Source organism: Sorex araneus, chromosome 2, assembly GCF_027595985.1.
Source record: "Sorex araneus isolate mSorAra2 chromosome 2, mSorAra2.pri, whole genome shotgun sequence".
Classification (NCBI taxonomy): Eukaryota; Metazoa; Chordata; class Mammalia; order Eulipotyphla; family Soricidae; genus Sorex; species Sorex araneus.
In genome coordinates, this window is record NC_073303.1 from 249,206,819 (window position 1) to 249,231,854 (window position 25,036).

Here is a 25,036-nt window from a genome sequence, read left to right on the forward strand (position 1 = left end):
CTCCCCCATGCAAATCTCTACCTCCAACCTTTTTAAATGACTCCAGCACAAGTGAAAAATTATTTTCTTTTCTTTTTTTTTTTGGGGGGGGTCACACTTGGCAATGCACAGGGGTTACTCCTGGCTTTGCACTCAGGAATTACTCCTGGCAGTGCTCGGGAGACTATATGGGATGCTTAGAATCGAACCCGGGTCGGCCACACGCAAGGCAAATGCCCTACCCACTGCACTATCACTCCAGTCTCTCTCTCTTTTTTTTTTTAATTGCCTTTGGACTTTGCCCGCCACTTCGGTAATGCTCAGGGGGTTCTCCTGGCTCAGTGCTCAGGGATGGAACCCAAACCAAATGTTTGCAAAATCATTCAGTCTGTCCCCCCCCATCCCAGGGGCCCCAGTGCGAGCTCAAATCATTTGTTTTTGTCCCCTAGCATGCGCACCAAACCGGGACAGTGCCTGGCTGTCTTGGGGGAGTGAAGGAGTCCCTGTCTGCAGGGAGGGCCTGTTTGCCTTGCACAAAGCTGACCTGGGTTCAATCCCCGACATCCCATATGGTCCCCCAAGCACTGTCAGGAGTAATTCTGAGCATCGCTGGGTGTGACCCAAAAAGCCAGAAAAAAGAAGACATGGAACCCTAGGGCCTGAGCCATAGTGCTTGCGGGGAGGTTGCTTGCACCTTGCACATCGGTGGAACCAGGGTTCGATCCCTGGCATCCCATATGGTCCCCCAAGCACCGCCAGGAGTAATTCCTGCACATCGCTGGGTGTGACCCAAAAAAGAAAAAGAAAAAAAAAGACATGGAACCCATAGTGCTTGCAGGGAGGTCGCTTGCACCTTGCACAGCAGCCGACCAGGGTTCGATCCCCTGGCATCCCATCGGGTACCTCCCCCCCCCCCCCCCCCCCGTCCAGCACCACCAGGAGTGAATCCTGCGTGCAGATGCAGGAGTCACCCCCCTGAGCATCGCCCGGTGTGACCCCCACTCCCCCTCCAAAAAAAAAGATCAAGGCCCGAGCTCGGGGCTGCGCTGCGCCCCGGTGGCCGCTGCGAGGCGACCTCCGGCCATCCTGGGCGTCCCCTCCCCGGCGGTGACATCACCGCATTCCCGGGCCGGCCCCTCCCGCCGCAGTGACAGGCCGGGCGGGCGGGGCGGGCGGCCGGGCCGGGCCCGGGAGGAAGTTGCGGGGCGGCCGCCGCGACACCAGCTCCGGGGAGCGCGCGCGCGCGCGCGTGTGTGTGTGGGGCCGGGGCGCGGGGCAGACCTCGGGCGGCGGGGCGCGGGGCAGACCTCGGGCGGCGGGGCGCAGCACACACACACACACACACACACACACACACCCGCCGGGTGGCCGAGCCTCATCATGGCTGATGACTTCGGCTTCTTCTCGGCGTCGGAGGGCGGCGCGGCCCAGGGCGGCGAGGAGGACCCGGCCGCCGCCTTCCTGGCGCAGCAGGAGAGCGAGATCGCGGGCATCGAGAACGACGAGGGCTTCGGGGCGCCGGGCCCCGCGCAGCCGGGCCCCCCGGGGGGAGGTGAGTCAGCGCGGGGCCTGTCCCCCTGCGAGGCTGGGACAGCTGGCCCAGGTCCCATCTGGACGCTGGGTGAGGGGTGGGGGGGCGGGGGGCGGTCCAGGCGCAGCGGGGCCGAGTGGTGAGGGACACCCCAGGCAAGGGGACAAGCGTGGACTGTCCCGGAGAGAGTGTCCGTGCGGGGCGAGGGAGCGCGTGGCTCCCGGGACGGGTAAGCTTGGTGACATGTCATCCATCCCCGGCCCGGTTCCAGCCCCCGCCGGGCGCTGACAGATGGCCCTGAGGTGGCCAAGGTGGCCAGAGTCCCATCCTTCCTGCCCCCCTGCACCAGGGACTCCCGCCGCTGCCGCCACTCACTGGTCTTGGCTGGGAACCGCCTGCCTCCCGCAGCCCCAGGACTGGACACTCGGATACTATTATACCCTTATATATTATTTTATTTTATTTTTAAGTTTCAGCACCACACGGGCAGTGCTCAGGGTAATGCTCAGAGCTCAGGGCAATTCCTGGCTCCGAGCTCAGGAATTTCTCCTGGAGGAGCTCAGGGGACCCTCCGGGAATCGGGGTCTGGTGCTTGGAAGGCAAGCACCTTGACTGCTTGTACCTCCGGCCTCCATCCTTAATGTGCTTTACTGGTTCACTGTGAAACCCATCCTAGAGCGCTGAAAACTGAGGCTAAGAGACAGCGATTTGTTTAGGTGCAGACTTGGATGGAAGTTTAGTCCCCAGGGTGGGTGAAGGGGCACCCCGGGTTTCCATATGGAGCCTGTGTTGGTGGCAGATACCGGATATGGCTGCGAAGAGAAGACCTGAACTATTGTAGTGAGCTGCAGACTTGGGGTGCAGGGCCTGGTCCCTGAGATAGCAGCGCTTATCAGCGCTCTTCGCCCTCCAGGGCTGGCTGGAGAAAACATTTCTTAAAGTCTTTTTCTTACTTTTTGAATTTTTTTTTTTTTGAGCAGGTCACACCCGGCAGTACTCAGGGGTTACTCCTGGCTCTGTGCTCAGGAATTACTCCCGGTGGTGGTCAGGGGGGACCCTATGGGATGCTGGGGATTGAAGTAGGCTGTGTGCATGGCAAGCGCCCTTCCCACTGTACTATGGCTCTGGCCCCATTCCTTGAAATCTTTAGCACAAATGTAGCGATCACCTGAATGAGTGGATCTTCAGCCACACTTGCTTCCTTTTCATTATGATTGTTTTTTTAAGGTTAGAGGTGGTCTAGAGCCCGTCTACACCCGCTGGTGCTTGAGGGAACACTGTTAGTACTGCCTGGGATTTAACCCGGGAAAACCCCTGCATGCAAATTTTTCTCTCCTTTCCTTCCTTCCTTCCTTCCTTCCTTCCTTCCTTCCTTCCTTCCTTCCTTCCTTCCTTCCTTCCTTCCTTCCTTCCTTCCCTCCTTCCTTCCTTCCCTCCTTCCCTCCTTCCCTCCTCTCCTTCCTTCCACTCCTTCCTTCATCTCCTTCCCTCCCTCTTTCCCTCCCTCCTTCCCTCTCTCCTTCCCTCCTTTCCTTCCTTCATTCCTTCCTTTCCTTCCTTCCTTCCTTCCTTCCTTCCTTCCTTCCTTCCTTCCTTCCTTCCTTCCTTCCTTCCTTCCTTCCCTCCTTCCCTCTCTACCTTCCTCCCTCCCTCCCATTCCTCCCTCTCTTCCCTCCCTCCCTCCTTCCCTCCCTCCCTCCTTCCTTTTGATTTTTGGGCCACACCAGGCAATGCTCAGGTCTTCCTCCTGGCTCTGCACTCAGGAATTACTCCTGGCGGTCTCAGGGGACCCTATGGGGCGCTGGGGGATGGAACCCAGGTCAGCCGCGTGCAAGGCAAGCACTCTCCCTGCTGTTCAATAGTTCCAGGCCTTGTGTGCATATTCAGGGCTCAGCCTTTGAGTCAGGATCTCCCTGGCTCTTTGTTTTCCCTGAATGTTGTCATATTGACTATTGACATATGTGTGTGTGGGTGGGCGGGTTAGGTAGGTGTCTGTTGAGCTAAGTAGTAGCTTACTTATTTTGTCAAACTGTCTACAGATGGGCCAGAAAGATAGTGCAGGGTAAGATGCTGGTTTTGCAGAGGACCCTGGTTCAAATCCCCTACACTTACAGTTCCCTGAGCAGCTGCCAGGGGTCGCTCCTGAGCACAGAGCCAGGAGTAGGCTCTGAGCAAAGCTCACTGTGGTCCCCAAAGGTCTGTGCAAGAGTAATGTGGGGTGAGGCTGGAGCAATAGCACGGGGTGGGGGGGGCGCTGGAGCAATAGCACAGCAGGTAGGGTGTTTGCCTTGCACGCGGCTGACCCGGGTTCGATTCCCAGCATCCCATATGGTCCCCTGAGCACCGCCAGGGGTGATTCCTGAGTGTGACCCAAAAAGAAAAAAAAAAAAAAAGCACAGGGGTAGGGCGTTTGCCTTGCATGCAGCTGACCCGGGTTCAAATCCCAGCATCCCATAGTGTCCCCTGAGAATCCCCAGGACTAATTCCTGAGTGCAGAGCGGGGAGTAAGCACTGAGCATCTCAGGGTGTGACCCAAAAAGTTAAAAAAAAAAAAAAGAGTAACGTGGAGTTACAGAGGCAGACGGGAGAAAAGGACTTGGTACCTTGGTACAGGAGGCTGCAAGTATGAAACAGTGATACAAAACTACTGTAAACCACATGACTTCCTGGACAGAAAATGTTTCCGTGTCACAAGGAGTGACAGTCCAGCCCTGAAGCAGCTTGCCTTGCTCTCAGCTGACCTGGGTTCAATCCCCACCATCACAAAGGGTGCCCTGAGCATGCCAGGAGAGATCCCTGAGCACAGAGCCGGGAGTACATCCTGAGCACTGACAGATGTGACTCCCAAACTAAAAGAAAATAAAGATAATTTAAAAAAATTAATTTCCCATAGGGACAGAGAGATGGTTCAGTGGCAAAGTACCACAGGAGTAGTAAAGCCCAGGTGTTTGATTCCAGGCATGGATAATAATAATAATAATAATAATAATAATAATAATAATAATAAAGTAGAAAAAGATAAGAAAAAGTTTATAAGTAGGGTTCCTGACAGTTATATATATATATATATATATACACATATGTATATATATATATGTATATATATATATGCATTGACCCTGTGTATGTTTGGTTGTTATGGGGTCACCCAACAGTGCATGGGGGCTACTCCTGGCTCAGTGCTCGGGCCAGTAAGCAGCTCCAAGGATTGAACCCAGCCCAGCAATATCTCTCTCAGGCCCCTCGTGCATTCAGCATTCATTGAGCGCTTGTTGTATGCTAGGTACAGAGAGGAGGAGGGGCAAAAAGAGATACTCTCAGAGGGTGCTGGAAAGACAGAAGAGTGGAGAGGACTCTGGTATGCAGTTGACATTAGTTCCATCCCCAGCACCGCCTACGGGCCCCTGAGCACCGCCAGGAGTGATCCCGGAGCACAGAAGAGTCAGCCCTGAGCACTGCTTGCTGGGTGGGGCCCCCAAACAAAACAAAAAGAAGAAACAGAGAGATAGTACGACGAGGAGGGTGCCTGCACCACACATGGCTGACCCGGGTTCAATCCTTGGCATCCCAGAGGGTCCCATGAGCATCATTAGGAGTGCTTCCTGAGCACGGAGCCAGGAGTAAGCCCTGAGTATCACCCGGTGTGGCCTCCCCAAACAAACAAAGTTCACTGCTAAGATGCTTGCCTTGTATGTACCTAACGGGGTTCCAGCCCCAGCACCCCGTAGGGTCCCCTGATCACCACCAGGAGTGACCCCTGAGCACAGAGCCAGGAGTCATCCCTGAGCACAGCCAGGTGTGGCCCAAACATGCCTCCATCCCCAAAAATGGGGTTTTAGGGGCCGGAGCAATAAGACAATGGGGAGGGTGTGTAGCCTTGCCCGAGGCCGGCCAACCTGGGTTCGAGCCCCGGCATTCGATAGGGTCCCCCGAGCACTCTCAGGAGTGATTCCCGAGTGCAGAGCCAGGAGAAGGTCCCGAGTGAGTGAGTGTGATGCTCCCCCCTAATTTTTTTTTTTTCTAGTAGGGGCTTGAAGGGCTTTAAAGTCTGGAGCACTGTGCACGCAGCAGCTCTGGGCTCAATCCCCGCCACCCCCACAGATCACTGCTGGGTGTGACCCAAAATATCAGACCAAAAAGGAAAGTTCTGCGGGGAGCCGGGGAAGCAGCTGCCGTCAGCTCACACCTCAGCGGCTGGGCCCCCCGGGCCCCCCCGCCCGTCCCCCGAGAGGTGTCTGGTGAAGTGAAGGTGGAACCTGAGTGGTGTGGGGTTTGTCCTGGGGCGGCCTCCAGGCCCCGGGGACAGTCACCCAGTTTCCAGTCACCCAGCCCAGGTCAGTGGCCGGCCGGGGCTCAGGCTGGCCCTGCCCCTGCCTTGCCCAGTCAGTTCTGCGCCAAAGCCGTGTCCTCTGCCAGGCCTTACTAAGCTCCCAGGAATGTTCTGGAGCCTGTCGGCTCCTGTTCCCCAGAGGAGACGGGCATGGGGGCAGGAGACACCCGCGGAGAACTGGGGAATGGGTTCCGAGGGCGGGGCGCTGGCTTGGCACGAGGGAGCCCCAAGTTCTTTCATGTGTGTGTGTGTGTTTGTTTTGGGGGTCACACCCGGCAGTGCTCAGGGGTTACTCCTGGCGGTGCTCAGGTGACCGTATGGGATGTCAGGGATTGAACTCAGGTTGAATGTGTGCCAGGCGTGTTGTATGATCACCCCAGGACCTTTTATTTGTTTATTTATTCTTTTTTTTTGGGGGGGGGGGCTGTGCACACCTGGCTATGCTCAGGACTTCTGTCCGGGCCCCAGTTCAATCCCAAATCCCAGCATCCCTGAGTTCGCCAGGAATGAACCCCGAGCACAGAGCCAGGAGTAAGCCCTGAGCACAGCTGGGTGTGGCTGGGGGGGGCGAGAAGAAAAAAAAAACAAACTAGCGTTGGGTGGATTTGGGCACCGTCTGAGATTCGGGGACCGTCTGGGAGGCCGGGGGTGAGCCTGGGTCGGCTGCCTGCAGGCAAGTGTCCCCCTGCTGGACTCTCTGACCCAGGAAGGCTTCGGGTTCCATGGGGGGTTTTGTTAGAATTAAAAAAAAAAACTTTTTGGCTTTGGGGGTCACACCTGGTGACGCTCAGGAGGTTACTGCTGGCTCTGCACTCAGAATCACTTCTGGTGGTGCTCAGGGGACCTTATTAAGGGATGCCAGGGATCGAACCCCAGTTGGCTGCGTGCAGGGCAAATGCCCTCCTGTCCTCTCGCTCCGGCCCGAGAGCCTCAGGTGTAATCCCCGGAACTGCAGGTTGTCAAGAGCTTCCAGGAAGGTTACTCTGGCCACGGCCTCAAGCCCCCAGCACAGAGCCCAGGGTAGCCCCTGAGTACGGTGGGTGTGACCCAGAAAAGAACAGAACACGCCAGAACTTGAGGCAGGCCTGCCTGCCTGCCTTCCATCCTCCCTCCCTCTCTGTCTTCCTCCCTCTCTCCCTCCTTCCTTTCTTCCTTCCTTCCTGTTTTGGGCCACACCTGTCCCTGCTGAGGGATGATTCCAGGCTCTGCCCTCAGAAATTACTCCTGGAGGTGTTTAGGGAGCCCTATGGGAAGCCGGGGATCGAACTCGGGTGGGCTTCGTGCAAGGCAAGTGCCCTACCCACTGTACTATCTCTTTGGCCCTCTCAACCAGTACTTGCCCTCTGACTCATTCCGTGTGGCAACTCGGATGCCTGAGGCCCCGGGAGGAGGTCATGAGGATGTGCTAAAGGAGTGGGGACACAGGGCTGGGGGCTGGCGGATACTGTTGACTCATCTGGGAGGGAGAGAGGTGAGACCTCCTCTTAGGGTGCCTGGAAAAGGAGGGCATGCCTGGGGGGCTTCCTGGAGGCTGTGGCCCAGGAACCTGAGATTCAAGTCCCAAGGGATCCTTCCGAGAGGGAAGCAGGAAGAAGAAAGACCTGGGTGGGGCCCCAGAGGTATGTCCAGGGAAAGGGGCCCAGGTAAATGTGGGAGGGGCCATTCCAGAACTTGGTATATTCCTGGCTTGAGTCGTTGCCGATTCCCTGCTGTGTGTTGGGCACTGTTTTGGCGGCAGCCAGCCCTGCGGGACAAGTGACTCAGCGATGCACAGGGGTTACTCCTGCCTCATGCACTCAGGAATGACTCCTGGCGGTGCTCAGGGGGACCCTATGGGATGCTGGGAATCGAACCCGGGTCGGCCGTGTGCCAGGCAAACGCCCTCCCGGCTGTGCTATCGCTCCGGCCCCTTTGGTTTGCTTTTGGCCACACCTGGCAGTGCTCAGGGATCATTCCTGGCTCTGTGCTCGGGCTTCCCTCTTGGCCATGCTCCGGGGACCCTATGGGATGGCCAGGACTGAGCCTGGGTCAGCCCTCTGCAGGCAAGGGCCCTCCCCGCGGTCCTACAGCAGCCCTGGCCCCAGAGACTCAGTTTCTCTGCTGGAGGGTGAGCTCTCCAAGGAGGATGTGCTTCTTTATTTTTTTAATTTATTTATTTATTTATTTATTTTTATTTTGCTTTTTGGGTCACACCTGGCGATGCACAGGGGTTACTCCTGGCTCATGCACTCAGGAATGACTCCTGGCGGTGCTCAGGGGACCCTATGGGATGCTGGGAATCGAACCCGGGTCGGCCGCGTGCAAGGCAAACGCCCTCCCCGCTGTGCTATTGCTCCAGCCCCCAACTCGCTGTATTTTATTTTGACCACACCTGGCTGTACTCCTGGCTCTGTGCTCAGGGATCACTCCTGACGTGGGCTCCGCGGACCCTATGGGGGTGCTGGGGATCAAACCCCAGGTGGACGGCAGGCAAAATAACGATCACGTCAGCTCCAATGCAAGCGTTCTCCACTGCTGACTCATGCCCCGTTTTCCCCCTCCTAATTTATATATATATTTTTTCATTGCTCTTTGTTTCACCAGAAATCTAAAAATAGATAACCTTCATGAGACTAAGTACAAGCTGAAAGAGATATTGTTTGTACGCCTCTGCCAGGGCCAGAGAGATAGTAGCACAGTGGGTAAGGCGTTTGTCCTGCAAGCAACAGGCCCGCAACCGAGCAGGGCCCCGTGACCCCCCCTCCCGCCCACCCCCCAGGAATGATCCCTGAGTGCAGAGCCAGGAGGGAGCACTGAGCACCGCTGGGTGTGGCCCAAAAAACAAACACAGAACTTAGAGTAGGGGCAGGAGCAATAGCAGAGGGTAGGGCGTTTGCCTTGCACGCGGCTGACCCGGGTTCGATTCCCAGAATCCCGTAGGGTCCCCTGAGCACTGCCACGGGCAACTCCTGAGTGCAGAGCCAGGAGTAACCTCTGTGCATCGCCGGGTATGACCCAAAAAGCAAAAAAAATTAAAAGAAGTTAGAGTATCGGAGCCAGAGCAATAGTTCCAGCAGGGAGGGCGCTTGCTGTGCACTGCGGACCCAGGGTCAGCCTCCAGCATCCCGTAGGGTCCCCTGAGACCCGCCAGGAATAATTTCTGAGCCCGGACTCAGGAGTAAGTTCGAACACTGCCAAATATGACCCCAAACAAACAAACAAAAAGTTAGACCATTGTCCAAACAGCGCTGAGAAATCACTGAGGTTTTTCACGATTATTTTTTCCCTCCTGGGGGGTGGGGGGGCCTGAGGCACAATTCCTGCATCTGTTCAATTTATTACTGTTAATTAATTTGATTTTTGGTCCCCACTCAGCTGTGCTCAGGCATTACTCCTGGCTCTGTGCTCAGGGGTCATTCCTGGCAGGGCTCCGGGGACCCTATGGCGATCAAACCTGGATTTGATGGGCCGCATGCAAGGCAAGCACCTGGCCCCCTGGTCCTCTCTCCAGCCCCATTTTCCTTCCCTCCGCTCTCCTCCACTCTCCTTTTTTTCTTCCTCCTCTCTCTCTCTCTCTCTCTCTCTCTCTCTCTCTCTCTCTCTCTCTCTCTCTGTCTCTCTCTCGGGGGCTAGAGTGATAGCACAGCGGGGAGGGCATTTGCCTTGTACGCGGCCGACCCGGGTTCGATTCCCAGCATCCCATAGGGTCCCCTGAGCACCACCAGGAGTGATTCCTTAGTGCAGAGCCAGGAATAACCCCTGAGCATCGCCGGGTGTGACCCAAAAAGAAAAAAAAAAAGAAAAACGTCAGCCAGGTTACCCTTCTGCAAGGCAAGTTTTGGGGGCCGGAGCGATAGTACAACAGGTAGGGCATTTGCCTGGCACATGGCAGACCCAGGTTCGATTCCCCAGCATCCCATATGGTCCCCCGAACACCGCCAGGAGTAAATTTCCTCAATGCAGTCTTGGGAAATTGTGCAATGTGGCACCCCCAAAATATAAAGAGAGTGCTGGGGCTGGAGCGATAGCACAGCGGGGAGGGCGTTTGCCTTGCACACGGCCAACCCGGGTTCGATTCCCAGCATTCCATAGGGTCCCCCGAGCACCACCAGGAGTAATTCCTGAGTGCATGAGCCAGGAGTAACCCCTGTGCATCGCCAGGTGTGACCCCAAAAAGCAAAATATATATATATATATATATATATACATAAAGTATTGATAACTTCATCCTAGTTCCACATAAACATTCCGAAGAGCTCCTGGGAGTGACTGGAGAGATAGGACAGTATAGAAATCTCTTCTTTTCTTTTGTTTGGGGGGCACACCCGGTGATGCTCAATGGTTGCGCCTGACAGTGTTCAGGGGATTATATGGGATGCTGGGGATCGAGGCAAGCACCCCGCCTGCTGTACTATCGCTCCAGCCCCAAGGCTTGCAGCCAACTCGGGTTCAATCCCCAGGACTCCACCTAGTGCCCTGAGAACTGGCAGGTGTGACCCCTGCGTCAGAGCCAGGACTATACCCTGAGCCCTGCTGAGTGGAGGGCCAACCCTTCAAATGTGGGGGACACATGGCGGGGGGCTACATACCATCCGTACATCATAATTTTTTTATTTTTTATCTTTTGCTTTTGGGGCCACGCCCAGCGATGCTTGGGAGTTATTTCTGGTTCTGCACTCAGGGATTACTCCCGGCACTGCTCAGGGAACCCCATGGGATGCTGGGGATCGAACCTGGGTTGATCACGTGTAAGTCAAGTGCCCTCCCTGATGGACCATTGCTTTGGCCCCATCCTGAGGTTTTTATTATTATTTTTTTAATTGAATCACCATGAGCTACAGTTACAAAACTTTTTTTTTCCGCTTTTTGAATCACACGCAGTGATGCTCAGGGATTACTCCTGGCTCTGCACTCAGGAATTACTCCTTGCGGTGTTTGGGAGACCCTATGGGATGCTGGGAATCGAACCTGGGTCAGCCGCGTGCAAGGCAAATGCCCTACCCGCTGTGCTATTGCTCCGGCCCCCAAAACTTTCATGTTTGAGTCTCAGTCATACAATGGTCAAGCACCCATCCCTCCACCAGTGCACAGTTTCCACCACCAGTGTCCCCAGTGTCCCTCCCCCCACCCCCTATCCTGAGTGTTGCAGGATGGATTTACCCTTACCTTTGGGGGCTCAGGGAAAGCTGCGAGCACTGTCAGCTGAGCCCTGAGTAATCCCTCTCCTTCTTCTCCTTCTAGCTGGCTCAGAGGACTTGGGGGCAACCGTCAATGGAGACGTGTTTCAGGTAAGACCGATTCTGTCCTCGTGGTTCACAGGGACCCGGAGTGTGGACTTGTCCCAGGGCAGGGGGGTGCGATCATTGGTTTTTGGTTTTTCGTTCTTTTATTTGGGGAGATACACCAAGGGAGTGCTCAGGGATGGAAGCTGAAGATCGAACCCGGGTCAACCGGGTGCAAGGCAAGCACCCACCCTGCTGTCCGTCGCTCACCCCTGTTTTTTTTTTTTTTTTCTTTTTGGGTCACACCCGGCGATGCACAGGAATTGCTCCTGGCTCTGCACTCAGGAATTACTCCTGGTGGTGCTCGGGGGACCCTATGGGATGCTGAGAATTGAACCCCGGTTGGTCGCGTGCAAGGCAAATGCCCCCCCGCCCCGGTTGGTCGCGTGCAAGGCAAATGCCCCCCCGCCCACTGTGCTATAGCTCCAGCCCCACCCCTTTTTTTTTGTTTTGTTTTGTTTTGTTTTGCTTTTTGGGTCACACCCGGCGATGCACAGGGGGTTACTTACTCCTGACTCATGCACTCAGGAATGACTCCTGGGGTGCTCAGGGGACCCTATGGGATGCTGGGAATCGAACCCGGATCGACTGCGTGCAAGGCAAACGCCCTACCCACTGTGCTATCACTCCAGCCCCACCCCTGTTTTTTTGTTCCATGTTTTTGTAGCTACCCCTGGCCGTGCCAAGGGTTACTTTTGACTCATTGCTCAGCCAGAACCAGGGTTTCTACAGGCAACCCCCCTGCTCCAGTCCTCCGTGTTTCCTCTGCTAGAGCTTCTCTCAGACTTGCCTTTTCTTCGTCTTCCAGAGGAAGGGGCTAGGGGCTAATTCCTGAGTGGCGGACCAGGAATAAGCCCTCAGCATCACCAGTGCACCAAATAAATAAATAAACCAATAAATAAATAAATAAATAGATAAATGTCTTCCAGGAGCCCTGGTCCTCACTGCCTTTTCCCTCCGCAGATGCCTGGCAGGGAAAAAGACTTTATTCCCTTCTCAGTCTGGCCGACAGTCTAGGGGGGTGGAGGGTGGAGGGTGGGGGACCCCACCCTGTCTGGCTCCCCTTTTCCTCCTGGGGAATAAACAATGCCTGCTTATGTAAGGAGGAAGGGCTGCCGCGTTGCCCAGGGCGGCTGGCCAAGGTTCTTTCTAGAACATGAACTTGACGCCAAGCAGCCTGTTCCAAACAGCAGCCTTCCCAGCACTTCAAAGCCCGGGATCCTCCACCTGCGACTGGAGAGCCCCCCTACCCCCGCCCCCTCCTGAGGAAGTGGAATTTGGAGGAGGGCTGGGTTTACACCCGGCAGAGCTCGGGCTTCCTTCCTCCTGGCTCTGCGCTCAGGAATCACTCCAGGTGGGCTCAGAGCACCATATAGGGTGCCGGGGGATCGAACCAGGGTCAGCCTTGGGCAAGACAAGCACCTTCATCCCTATCTTGAATCTCTGCAGCCTCTGGAGGAGGCATTTCTTCCTGCAGAACTTTATTTAACTTCATAAGGAAGAATTTTTTTTTTTTATTTTGGGGGAGGCACACCTGGAGGTGCTCAGGGATTATTCCTGGCTCTGCACTCGGGGGAATTACTCCTGGCAGTGCTCAGGGATTGAACCCGGGTCGGCCATGTGCAAGGCCAACACCCAGGGTGTAGGCACTTAAAATTAAAAAAATGTCCAGGAGGGGCTGGAGTGATAGCACAGCGGGTAGGGCATTTGCCTTGCACGCGGCCGACCCAGGTTCGAATCCCAGCATCCCATATGGTCCCCTGAGCACCGCCGGGGTAATTCCTGAGTGCATGAGCCAGGAATGACCCCTGTGCATTTCCGGGTGTGACCCAAAAAACAAACAAAAAAAAAAAGTCCAGGAGCCGGAGCAACAGTATAGCAGAGAGGGCATTTACCTAGCACATGGCCAACCCAAGTTCAATCCCCGGCACTCCATAGCGTCCCCTGGGTCCATCAGGAATGGTCCCTGAGCACAGAGTCAGAAATAAACCCTGAGCATCTCTAGGTGTGACCTAAAAACCAAAGTAAATAGCACTGTCGCATTGTAGCACTGTCATCCCATTGTTCATCAATTTGCTCGAGCGGGCACCAGTAACGTCTCCATTGCGAGACTTGTTGTTACTGTGTTTGGCATATCAAATATGCCACGGGTAGCCTGCCAGGCTCTGTTGTATGGGTGGGATACTCTCGGTAGCTTGCCGGGCTCTCTGAGAGGGACGGAGGAATCGAACCCGAGTCAGCTGCATGCAACCGACCTGGGTTGGTTGCACGCAGCCGACCTGGGTTCTATTCCCAGCATCCCATATGGTCCCCCAGCACTGCCAGGAGTAATTCCTGACTGTAGATCCAGGAGTAACCACTGTGCATCGCTGAGTGTGACCTGAAAAGCAAAAAAAAAAAAAAAAACATAAACAAAATAAATAAATAAATAAATAAATAATGACCAGGGGGCAGAGTGATTTACAGAAAGGAAGCCACTTGCTTTGCACAAGGCCAACCTGGGTTCGATCCCTGGCATCCACATATGGTCCCTTGAGGGGCTGGAGCAATAGCACAGCGGGTAGGGCGTTTGCCTTGCACATGGCCTACCCGGGTTCGAATCCCAGCATCCCATAGGGTCCCCCAAACACCGCCAGGAGTAATTCCTGAGTGCAGAGCCAGGAGTAACCCCTGTGCATCGCAGGGTGTGACCCAAAAACAAGCAAACAAACAAACAAAAAAACCACATATGGTCCCTTGAGTCCGCCAGGAGTGATCCCTGAGCACAGAGCCAGGAGTAAGCCCTGAGCATTGCCGGATGTGCCTTTTCCCTGCCTTCCCCCTCTTTCCTGCCCCACAAGGTTCCATGTGGGTCAGACCACTTGGGGTTTCTGGGTGTCCTGAGTGAGAAACAGGGGCCAGGCTTGGGACTTCAAAGTGAAATCACAGGAAGATGGAAAAGCAAACGTTGGGGCAACACGTGTTTACCTTCTTGCTGGGACCCACGGACTAACAAGGGCACTTTGAACCGACAGAATTTACTGTTCTCTGCTCTCAGCCTCCCCAGCCCAGATACTGTCCTTGGATGTTAGGGCTCCAGATCCTTCCCACCAGGAAACCCGCCTTTGAGCTAAATTCCTTTGGGCAGTTAGAGCAGCAGCAAAGGAAACTTTGTTGCCTGAACTTGGTTTAAAAGAGATGGGGGGGGGGGGGGCCTGGCTGGAGCGACAGTCCAGCGGGGAGTGCATTTACCTTGCACGCAGCTGACCTGAGCACCTCCAGGAGGGATCCCTGAGTGCAGAGCCAGGAGTAACCCCTGCTGGGTCTGACCTCAAGAACGCCAAAAGAGGGGCCAGAGTTATAGTAAAGCGGGGAGGGTGTTTGCCTTGCACGCGGCTGACCCGGGTTCAATCCCCGGCATCCCATATGGTTCCCCAGCACTACTAGGAGTAATTCCTGAGCACAGATCCAGGAGTAACCCCTGAACATCGCTGGGTGTGACCCAAAAAGCGAAAAAGAAAAAAAAAGGCAGAGAGAGAGAGAGAGAGAGAGAGAGAGAGGAGAGAGAGAGGAAAGAGAGATCAGAGAGCTAGTCCAGCTGGGAGGGTACTTGTCTGCTACGCAGGAACAATGCTGGGTGTTGCTCCCCCCCCAAAAAAAAAAAAAAAAAGAGAGAGATACTACAGGGGCACATAAAGATCATAAGGTCCCTGAGCCCTGGAGTGATCCTTGAGAGCAGAGCTGGGAGTATGCCCTGGGCACCACATGATGTGCCCCCAAACCAAACACTTAGAAAGGGGAATAGAGTTTGGTGGAAAAACGTCAGCCAGGTTACCCTTCTGCAAGGCGAGTGCCAGTGCCAACTGCTGTCGTAGCTCGCCTCTGTGTTTGGGGATTAGGTTTGGTTTTGGGGAGGTCACACCTAGTGGCGATCAGGGGCTGCTCCCAGCTTAAGTGTTTGGGGTCACTCCTGGCAATTCATCCCCCCAGCCCTGTTGGACGGGAACAGTCTCGTGGACAGGAACTCTGCTTTTAGCGCACTAGCAACCAAAGAAATGAATTCTGGGCGAGGAAGATCAGACACTGGTTAAGACGCTTGCTAGGTGCTGCGGGAAGTCAGGGTGGGGAACGAAACAAAATAACAAACCCAAACTAAAAAACTTTGCTTTGGGGGCTGGAGTGATAGTACAGCAGGCAGGAAGTTTGCCTTGCAAGTTGCCGGCATGGGTTTGATTCTGACATCCCATAGGGTCCTCTGAGCTCGGCCAGGAGTGATCCCTGAGTGCAGAGCCAGGAGTAACCCCTGAGTGCTGCCAGGTGTGGTCCACAAACAAAAAAAAAAAACAAAAAAAAAACCAAAAACAAAACAAAACAAAAAAACCCCCGAGCAACAGCAAACTCTTAGAAACAAAAACATTTTCCTTTTGGCACCCTGGGATGCAGAAATGAGTTTTTAGTGAGTTTCATCCCTGGGCATTTCAGCCAATGGTCCCGGCTGGGCGTGGTCCAGGCCAAGAACCATAAATCAAATTCCACTTTGGGGAGAGGCTGGGACAGCAATTAACTTGGGCAATTCCATCCTGGCAGGGCTTGGCCTGAATGACTCCATTTAACTGTCAAAACGTCAGAAGTTTGTGATCTGCCTGCGTGGGAAAGCATCTGGTTTCTAGAAGCTAGGTCACAGGGGGCTGGAGGGACAGTACAGCAGGGAGGGCACTTGCCTTGCACACGACCAACCTGGGTTTTAGTTCCAGCATCCCCGGGGGCTTCCGGCATCAGGAGCCAGGAGTAAGCCCTGAACACCACTGGGTGTTGCCCAAAAACAAACGAAAAAGTGCTTACTGCCACAGCACAATATAATAAAATTGCGCTGGAGAGGTAGTACAGCATGTAAGGCATTTGCTTTGCTTTTGACGACTAAGGTTTCATCCCCGGCATCCCATAGGGTCCCCAAAGCATGGCCAGGAGTAATTCCTGAGTTCAGAGCCAGGAGCAAACCTTGAGCATCTCTGGGTTCCGCCCCAAAACAAAACGAAAAAATGTAGTTAGGGTCTTGCTTTTGTTTGTTTGTTTGCTTTTTTTTTTTTCTTTTTGGGTCACACCCAGCAATGCTCAGGGGTTACTCCTGGTTCATACACTCAGGAATTACTCCTGGCGGTGCTTGGGGGACCCTATGGGATGCTGGGAATCAAACCCGGGTCAACCGCGTGCAAGGCAAACGCCCTCCTCGCTGTGCTATCGCTCCAGCCCTGAAGTTAGGGTCTTGAAGCCAATTCCCCGCTCCCTTTAGCCATGTGTGCACTTTGTTTTTGCCATTTTTTTTTTTTTGGGTAGGGGTGGGGTGGAGCCCATCTGGCAATGCTCAAGGACTATTCCTGCCTCTGTACTCAGGGATCACTCTAGAGGTGCTCAGGGTGCCTGTGCGGGTTAGGGGACTGGAAACGGGGTGGGGGGGGGGTCTTGCTGCATTCAAAACAAAAGCCTTGCAGAGCTGTAGTACAGTGGGTAGGGCGTTTGCCCTGCACGCGGTGGACCCAGGTTCAATTTTCGGCATCCCATATGGTACCCTGAGCACTGCCAGGACCATTGCCTAGTGCAACGCAAAAAAACAAACAAACAAACACAAAAAACAAAAAACTAGCAAGAGCCTTAACCCCTGAATTACCCTGCAGTCCCTCAGGGAAAGCATTATCCTCACAGTCTCTAATAATGAATGACTCCAACTATGTTTCTACATTATTTTACTTCCTTGATATCCTAGAATCGGGATGGGCAAGAGTCCAACCCTGAGGGGCAGGCACCAAGTCCAAAAGCCCCGCCCAGATTCCCTTTGGCCCACCTTCTGGGGTGTGAGAGCCTGGGGCAGAGTGGGCAGAGGTTAGGGAATGGCTTGTGAGCATCCACATTTAGGCAAAAGTGGGGGAAACAGAGACAGAGGAAATAGTGCCAGGGGCTGGAGCGCATGTTTTGCCGGCGGGAATGCAAGGTTCAAGTCTTGGTCCTGAGCACAGCTGGACTGGGCACATTCTTGGGCACATCAACTGTGTCCCGCCGCCTCGCCCCCCCCCAAAGAAGACAAAAAAAAATAGGGGCTGGAGAGATAGTAAGAGGGTAAGGGCCTTGCCTTGCATGCACCATTCAGACTCGATCTCTGCACCCCATATGATCCCCTGAGCGTCGCCAGGAATAATTTCTGAGTGCAGAACCAGGAATAACCCTGAGCTTCGCTGGGTGTGCCCCGCCCCCCCCCAAAAAATACAAATAAAGAACTGGTGTTGGTCTATAGCTGAGGTGTGAGGTTCCTACTGGGTGGTGTCTAGATGTGCTCCATATTTAGGGGGTACCAAGGCGAGGGGATGCTAGAAATGGGTGGTCAGGCTGCCCAGGAGTTGAGGGTGACCCTAGTTGGGCGCTGATCATGAAGTGGAAGCCTGGGTTTCTCAGAGAGGGAAGGAGGTCGCCCCACCTTGACCAGGTTTTGCATCCCAGGCCATTTCTGGACATCGTGTTCTTGAAACAAATATAAGGTGTTACTGGGTGTGCCACGCAGCTGCTGGAGCTGGTGAGAAGGTGGGTGGGTGGGTGGGTGGGTACCGCAAGGCTGATTCTACACCTGCTAGTTGGAAGCAATAGATGATATGGACACAGCCCCGCCCACGCCCAGGCCACGCCCACAACCTGCTCTGCCGGCTACCGAGCCCTGCCCACAATCGCCCTGCCCCTGACCAAGTCCTCTCCTAACCTATCCTCACCGTCCCCTCACCTCCACCCCTACGACCTTGGACTCCTCCCTTATTTGCTCCCAGGCAGAGTTCATATTTGTAAAAGGGGGCGCGAGGCCTCTCCCCTGTCTCCACAGGACTCTGGTTAAAACGGATTCTTGTTGGTCGTTCTGAAACTTAGACATTCTGGCACAAGATACGGTCTCTGAGCTCTGCTGGTGTGGTTCAACCTCTCTCCACTCCAAAAAAAAATAAATAAATAAAATATATATACATATATATATATATATAATCTGAAGAAATTCGGAGGGCTGGATAGTGTTGCGGGTAGGGCGCTTACTTTGGACCCTTGACCCCTGCCAGGAGCGATCCCTGAACACCACTGATGTAAGCAAAAAAACCGAAAGAATTCTGACCGAGGTCAGGGAGATTGCGCAGTGGGCTGGAGACCGCCCCCTCGGCTCCCACGCCTAACACCACCTGAAGCAACAGCCCTAGCAATAAACAAGCAGATTCCCAAGGGGCTGGAGAGATAAGACAGCCCATCTACACATGGGTTTTACCCCGAGCATCGCATAGGGTCCCCCCAAGCACAGGGCGTCAGGAGTAAGCCTCGAACACAAGGTGGCATCAGATGAAGAAAATTTTGTTTTGTTCTGGAGCCACATCCAACTGTGCTCAGGGATCCCTCCCTGCGGGTGCTAGGGCAAGCATATGGACGGAATGCTGGGGAGTAAACAAAAATAATTCTTTTTCTTTTGGTGTGGGGGGGCACACCTGGCAGTGCTCAGGGCTTGCTCCTGACTCTGTGCTCAGCAATCACCCCTGGCGGGGCTGGAGACCTGACGAGGTGCTGAGGATTGAAGCCGGGTTGGCTGTGTGCAAGGCAGGTGCCCTGCCCACTGCACTATCTCTCTGGCCTCTATTTTAAATTTTTATTATTTGACTTTTGGGGCCATACCCGGCTGCGCTCAGGGCTTACTCCTGGCTCTGCACTCAGGAATTGAGCCCCGTTGACCACAGGCAAACCTTAACCCCGGGTCTAACTCTCGGGCCCAAGATCAGTGTTTAAGGGAGTAGCCTGGGGCCCCGGAAAAGGAGGGGACAGGAGTCCAGAGGGTGGAGGCCGGGACATTCCTTGCCCTGTGGGAGTCTGTTGTCCCTATTAGATGAAGCCTGTGGCCGGCCAGCCCTGTGGAATCTGCGTGGGCCTTGGCAGGAGGCTGACGTTGGTGGCTTTGGAGCTGGAAGCTCGTGGGATGGACAAAATTTCATCAGTTGGAGTCTCTTGAACGGGAGATTAAGGCCAGGCAGCCAGAGAGTGGGTTTGGGGTACGGGCTGGAATGTATGGAGTGTGGGAGTCCTCTGGAGGGGGCGTGGCCTAAGGTTGCTGTGGGGCGTGGTCAGAGAAGGTGGGGCGTGGTTTAAGGATGTTGCCGGGGGCGTGGCTAGAGGGGAGTGACAGGATGTGGGCCTTGAGGGCGTGGCTTAAGGAGGTGGGTTGGGGCGTGGCCTTAGGCGGTGTGGCTAGACCTGGACCTGGCTAGGAAAAGGTTTCTCTGGCTCGGTGCCAGCACGTGCAGAGGTGACTCCTGGTTCTGCACTCAGGGATCGTTCCTGGCAGTGCGTGGGGGACTCTGAGGTGCCAGAGATCAAACCCAGTCTGCCTTCTGGCAAGGCAAGCGCCCGACCCGTCGTGCTATCTCTCCAGCCCTATCATCCCTGTCCCTTTAAATCATCCTCTGTGACCTTGAGGGTCACATTTTGTCCATTTGGGGCTGAGGGAGGGGAAAGTCAGGGAGGTTGAGTAACTTTTTCAAGGTCACACAATAGGAACAGAGTCGCGGATTGAAGGCCCAAGTGGGGGAAGGTGCAGTCCCAGGAGAAGACGGGGGTGGGAATTTCTGGGGTGTCGAGACGGGAGGAGCAACGTCCTGGGCCCCGGTTCTGAAGACAGAGGAGCAAGATGCGCGCGATGTGTGTGTTGCAGGAGGCCAATGGTCCAGCTGATGGTTACGCGGCGGTGGCTCAGGCGGATCGGCTGACGCAGGAGCCCGAGAGCATCCGCAAGTGGCGGGAGGAGCAGAGGAAGCGTCTGCAGGAACTGGGTGAGGGGCGCTTGCCGGGCACGCGGCCGAGCCAGGTTCAAACCGTGGCATCTCATACCTGTCCCTGGGTATGGCTCAAAAAAAAAAAAAAAAAAAAAACCAGAACCAAAAAGAGCTGGTTATAGGTTGGAGCGATAGCACAGTAGGTAGGGCGTTTGCCCTGCCCGCGACCAACCCGGGTTCGATTCCCAGCATCCCATAGAGTCCCCTGAGCACTGCCAGGTGTAATTCCTGAGTGCAGAGTCAGGAGTAACCCCTGTGCATTGCTGGGTGTGACCCAAAAAGAAAAGAAAAAGAAAAGATGGTGGGGGGCCGAGTCCCTCTGGGGAGGGGGAGCTCCCAGCTGGCCGACTTGTGGGGACGGGGTGGGATGAGGGATTACAGATGTAGGGAGGAGCCTCTTGCATCCACTGCGAGGACCAGATGCACTCACTCTGCCATCTGGTTTGTGGGGAGCAGATGCCGCCTCCAAGGTGACCGAGCAGGAGTGGAGGGAGAAGGCCAAGAAGGACCTGGAGGAGTGGAGCCAGCGGCAGAGCGAGCAGGTGGAGAAGAACAAGATCAGCAACCGGTGAGGGGCTGGCGGCGTGGGGGACCCGGGGCCTGGGGGTGAGGGGTCAGGAGGCTGTGGGGATGTGAGGCTTATAGGACATGGGACTCAGGCTCGGGGACGGTGGAGACGATGAGTGACTGAGGCAGGAATCCAGGAAAGAGGGTTTGCATCCCCGTGGCCTGCCGGGTTCAGTGGGGTCAAAGGTGTCAGCATCCAAACCCCGTTCCCATGACGGTCAGAGAAGATGGCAGACAGTGTCTGTGGGAGTGAAGGGCCAACCTGGGCTGTGGATTTGAGGGTTTCTTGAGGACATGTCACTTCGGTGCAGAGGGACCAGGACTCACAGGAAGTCCAGAGGTGGACTACAGGTGCAGTGTGCAGTGTGCTCAGGGTGCCACCACAGCCAAGGTGCTCTCTCTCTCTCTCTCTCTCTCTCTCTCTCTCTCTCTCTCTCTCTCTCTCTCTCTCTCTCTCTCTCTTCTCACCTGTCCCTGGCACGTGGGCTTTTGCTTTCTCTCAGCAACCTTAGGGCAAACAGTCTATTGCTCCTGGTGCATCCAGCTAAAGTCCTCATCGGTGTGTACCCATCTTGGGCCTCATGACTTAAGAGTCCCAGGTTCAGGGACTGTTGAGAAGCTCATTCCTTGGGCTATGAAGGGGGGCCTGACCCACCTTTCCTGGGACCTTACTGGCATTGAGGGTACCTGATCCTGCACAGATAATCATGGAATTCTTCCTGGAGGAAGTGGCAGGTGACGGTATCTGCTCATCAGAGAATGACCACCATTCAGGAAATGTGCTCACATGACACCCTGCCTAGCAGCCCTGACCGCTGACGCTGAGCCCTGACATAGTTAAGGTTTTCCCGGAAGGCAAGGGAAGTGCTGATGCTTGTGCCAGGCAAGGTCTGGGCAGGGGATCGGGAAAACTGAGAAGGATCTAGTGGAGGTTCTGAGAGCTTCCAGACTGAAATTCAGCCTAAAAAATAGCTCAGCAAGAAGAATGTGGACACATGGGGGAGAGAATCTGAGATTAGGGACCAGCGCGATAAGCAGGCAAAGTAAGTCGGGGACCGTGGGCGTCCGGGTGTGGCTGGAGAGCGGTCACTTGCAGGGGCGCCTTGAGTGCCAGCCAGGGCGGGCAGTCTCAAAAGCAGGTTTGCGAGCAAGGAGGAAAAATTCATCAGGTCAGATCGGAGCATCAGGGGGCTGGAGCAATGGTACAGTGGCTAGGGCGTTTGCCTTGCCCGCAGCCTACCCAGGTTCGATTCCCCTCCACCCCATGTGTTCCCCTGCGCCCTGCAGGGAGTGATGCCTGAGTTGAAATGGGAGCTTCGGGCTGCATTTCGGAAGGGGCAGTCTGGTGGGAGGGCGGATCACCTCTCCTCCTCTCCAGAACTGTGCTTCCTAACACCTCCCACCGGGAGGAACTAATGCTGTTTCTCTCTCTTCCTCTCTCTAACCATCGGCCTGTCTGTCCATCTGTCTGTCCCTCCACCCGACGCCGCCCACCCCACCTAACCTCGCCCCCCCAACCCCGACTCGCTAGGATCGCTGACAAAGCCTTCTACGAGCAGCCTGATGCTGACGTTATCGGCTACGTGTACGTGCTCCAGGCACCTCGGTCTGGGGGTGGGGCTCCAGGACGGGGGCGGGGCGTCTTGATGTGGGCGTGGCTTCGGCTGTGGAGGCGGGGCTCCATTGATGAGGGCGTGATTCCGCGGTGGGGGCGGAGTGCCGGTGCAGAGTGGTCTCAGCTGCTGGATTCAGTGAATCAGGGGCCCAGCTGGGGTCAGTGAGGGAGCTGGAGGTGAGAGCTTCACCTCATCCCTCCACCTTGCGGGGGATCGAGCATCTTCTACGCCTGCCAGCACCTTTGATGGGTGAAGGCAGAGAAAGGGGGTGCAGGAGCCTCCCCCAGAGGGGTACAAAACCAACCCGAGAGCGGGAAGCTGGAGGCATTCCGAGGAAAAAGAGGTGGCTGCATGCACACCTCTCCCCACATTGGGGCCCGGATTTGGCCGTGTGTACCACCCCCAGCCTGCCTCCCGCGTTTTCCTTTTGGGAATCTGGTAGCAATTAGCTCTGAAACTGGGAGGGGGGGTGGGCGGCAAATGCAAATGGAATCAAAGTGAGAAGCAGTGTGGGGTCAGGAGGATGGAGAAGCTGGAGACAAAGGTCCTGGGACCTCAAGCACTTGGCTGGTCTTCAAGGATCTGCGCGAGGGTGCTGAGACTGGAGTGGGTCAGTGGATGCTGGGTTGTACCCAGCTGGGGTGCTCAGAATTCATCCCATCCGCCTTCCCCATGTTTCAGACAGGAGTATGGGGAAGGCAGATAGGTACCCATGCTGGGGGAGACACAGAGCATCTCCAAAACATGACCCAAGAGGCGTCGGGCCAGGAAGCATAAAACCACACTGATCTGGACTTGGTGCTCTCAGAAATTGGCTTCAGCAGGTGCAAAGGCCCTGAGGTTGGCACAAGTGAGAGTGCCCTGATGCCAGCGGTTTCTGAAGGCCTGAGGCTTGCACTCACTGATGGCTGTATCCTATTCCTTCACCCGCACCCACAGGGCCTCCGAGGAGGCGTTCGTCAAGGAATCCAAGGAGGAGACCCCCGGCACCGAGTGGGAGAAGGTGGCCCAACTGTGTGACTTCAACCCCAAAAGCAGCAAGCACTGCAAAGACGTGTCCCGGCTGCGCTCGGTGCTCCTGTCCCTGAAGCAGACGCCTCTGTCCCGCTAGGGGGCGCTCCAAGCATGGTCGGAGCGGGGAGCGGGCGGGCCCGGGGCAGGCGCGGGGCGGGGCCAGCGCGCGAGCTGCCTCCCGACTGATTTCTCCGGCCTCGGTGGGCTGGGAAAGGGGACCTTCACCAAGCCCCCCATTCCTTCCCCCAGGCCCTCGGCTCAGCCCCCACTAGGCTCTTTCCAGCCCATCCTCCTGATGTATTTTTTTTTTCTTCTTAGCTTAAAGGGTGTATTATTAACTCTTTTTACACTGAATTCTCATCATTCTCGTTTCTCTGGAAGCTGCGCGGGGCGTTGGTGGCTCAAGGGCAAGTGAGGATCTGTCGGGGGGGGGGGGGGGCGGGGGAATCCAACTGCTCCGGGGAGGGGTTCCCTGTTCGAGTTGGCCAGCATGCACTCCGGGTAGACGCAGGATGCTTTTGCACCCTCAGGTCCAGGTCAAATTTCACGAAGGCTGTGCTGTCACCCAGCTGCCTTCTCAGCCCTCACTCTTGATTGATTTGGGGGCAAGTGGGATGCAGGGGGGAGGGGTCTGAGCCACACTTAAAGGCGTTCCGCCGGGGCTGGAGCGATAGCACAGCGGGGAGGGCGTTTGCCTTGCACGTGGCCGACCTAGGTTAGATCCCCAGCATCCTATAGGGTCCCCCAAGCGCTGCCAGGAGTAATTCCTGAGTGTAGAGCCAGGAGTCACCCCTGAGCATTGCTGGGTGTGACCCAAAAAGAAAAAAAAAACGTGCTCAGGAGGGACCCCTAGGTTGGCTGCTTGACTCTTAGATCTCTGCACTTTATCTCCTGACCCTCTCATTTTGATTTCTGAGATTTTTTATTTTTGGCGGGAAGTGGGGGTGGGGGGGCGTGGGGAAACAGCCAACCATGCGCAGAGGTTACTCCTGGCTCTGCTCTCAGGAATTACTACTGGTGGTGCTCGGGTGACCGTAGGAAACGCCGGAAATTACACCTGGGCCAGCCGCGTGCATGGCAGGAGCCCTCCCCGCTGGATTTGGTCCCGGGCTTTGGTCCCCAGGACTGTGTGGTACCCTGGGCACCACCTAGAGCAACTTCCTGGCACAGGCCCTACTCCTACCTCGAACCCCACCCCAAATATTTGAGTCCAAAAGCAGCATTGTACTATGTGCCCCTGGGACCTCTAAGGACAGCCATTGGCCAGGGTTCGAGAGGCCAGAATCATCCTGATAACTGTTATCAGTGGGTGGGACTGGGACCCCCAGGGTGGGGACAAAGCCTCAGGCCTCACCAGCAGGAGTTCCCGGCTGAAGGTCAGAAAATTCATTCCGGGGCATTCACTTCCCCAGCGCACCCGACAGCATCACTGAGCTCAACACCCAAGGAGTAGTCAGGTCAAAAGAAATTTTTCTGCAACTCCAGGGATCACACCAACCCGATTCTTTTTTTTTCTTTTGCTCACACCTGGCATTGCTCAGGGCTTACTCCTGGCTCTGCTCTCAGGAATTACTTTTTCTTTTGCTTTTTGGGTCACACCAGTGGTGCACAGGGGTTACTCCTGGTTCTGCACTCAGGAATCACTCCTGGCGGTGCTCGGGGGCCCCTATGGGATGCTGGGAATTGAACCTGGATCGGCCGCGTGCAAGGCAAACGCCCTCCCTGCTGTGCTATTGCTCCAGCCCCCTCAGGAATTACTCTTGGCGGGCTCCAGAGACCATCATAGATGCCGGGGATCAAGCCTGAGTTTTCCAGGTGCAAGCGCCTTCCCTGCTGTGCTACTGTTCTGGCTCCATTCTTTTATCTTTGATTGGAGGCTGGGCCACTCCTCAGTGCCCAAACCAAACTGACTGGGGCTGGCAGTC

General features: G+C 55.5%; 1 protein-coding gene across 2 annotated transcripts; it reads left to right on the forward strand.

Annotated features, from left to right (window-relative positions):
- The first annotated feature begins 1,158 nt into the window (after window positions 1–1,158).
- On the forward strand, window positions 1,159–23,454 carry CLTB (clathrin light chain B). 2 transcript variants are annotated; one of them, XM_004611527.2, is made up of 6 exons: window positions 1,170–1,531; window positions 11,061–11,107; window positions 19,794–19,911; window positions 20,371–20,482; window positions 22,013–22,066; window positions 23,037–23,454. In XM_004611527.2, exons 1-6 carry the CDS (start codon window positions 1,360–1,362, stop codon window positions 23,206–23,208), a joined length of 675 nt encoding a protein of 224 aa, XP_004611584.2. In that variant the 5' UTR covers window positions 1,170–1,359; the 3' UTR covers window positions 23,209–23,454. The 2 variants fall into 2 exon arrangements, with proteins under 2 accessions (XP_054980963.1, XP_004611584.2); XM_055124988.1 differs by lacking the exon at window positions 22,013–22,066 and having other exon boundaries at window positions 1,159–1,531.
- Window positions 23,455–25,036: the final 1,582 nt, after the last annotated feature.

What these genes read in the sequence shown, in the direction of transcription:
- CLTB (XM_004611527.2), top strand. Translation starts at nt 1,360, where the DNA reads ATGGCTGATGACTTCGGCTTCTTCTCGGCGTCGGAGGGCGGCGCGGCC. An exon ending in TCAATGGAGACGTGTTTCAG is followed by an intron (nt 11,108 to 19,793) that starts GTAAGACCGATT and finishes TGTGTGTTGCAG; the next exon opens with GAGGCCAATGGTCCAGCTGA. An exon ending in GCTGACGTTATCGGCTACGT is followed by an intron (nt 22,067 to 23,036) that starts GTACGTGCTCCA and finishes CCGCACCCACAG; the next exon opens with GGCCTCCGAGGAGGCGTTCG.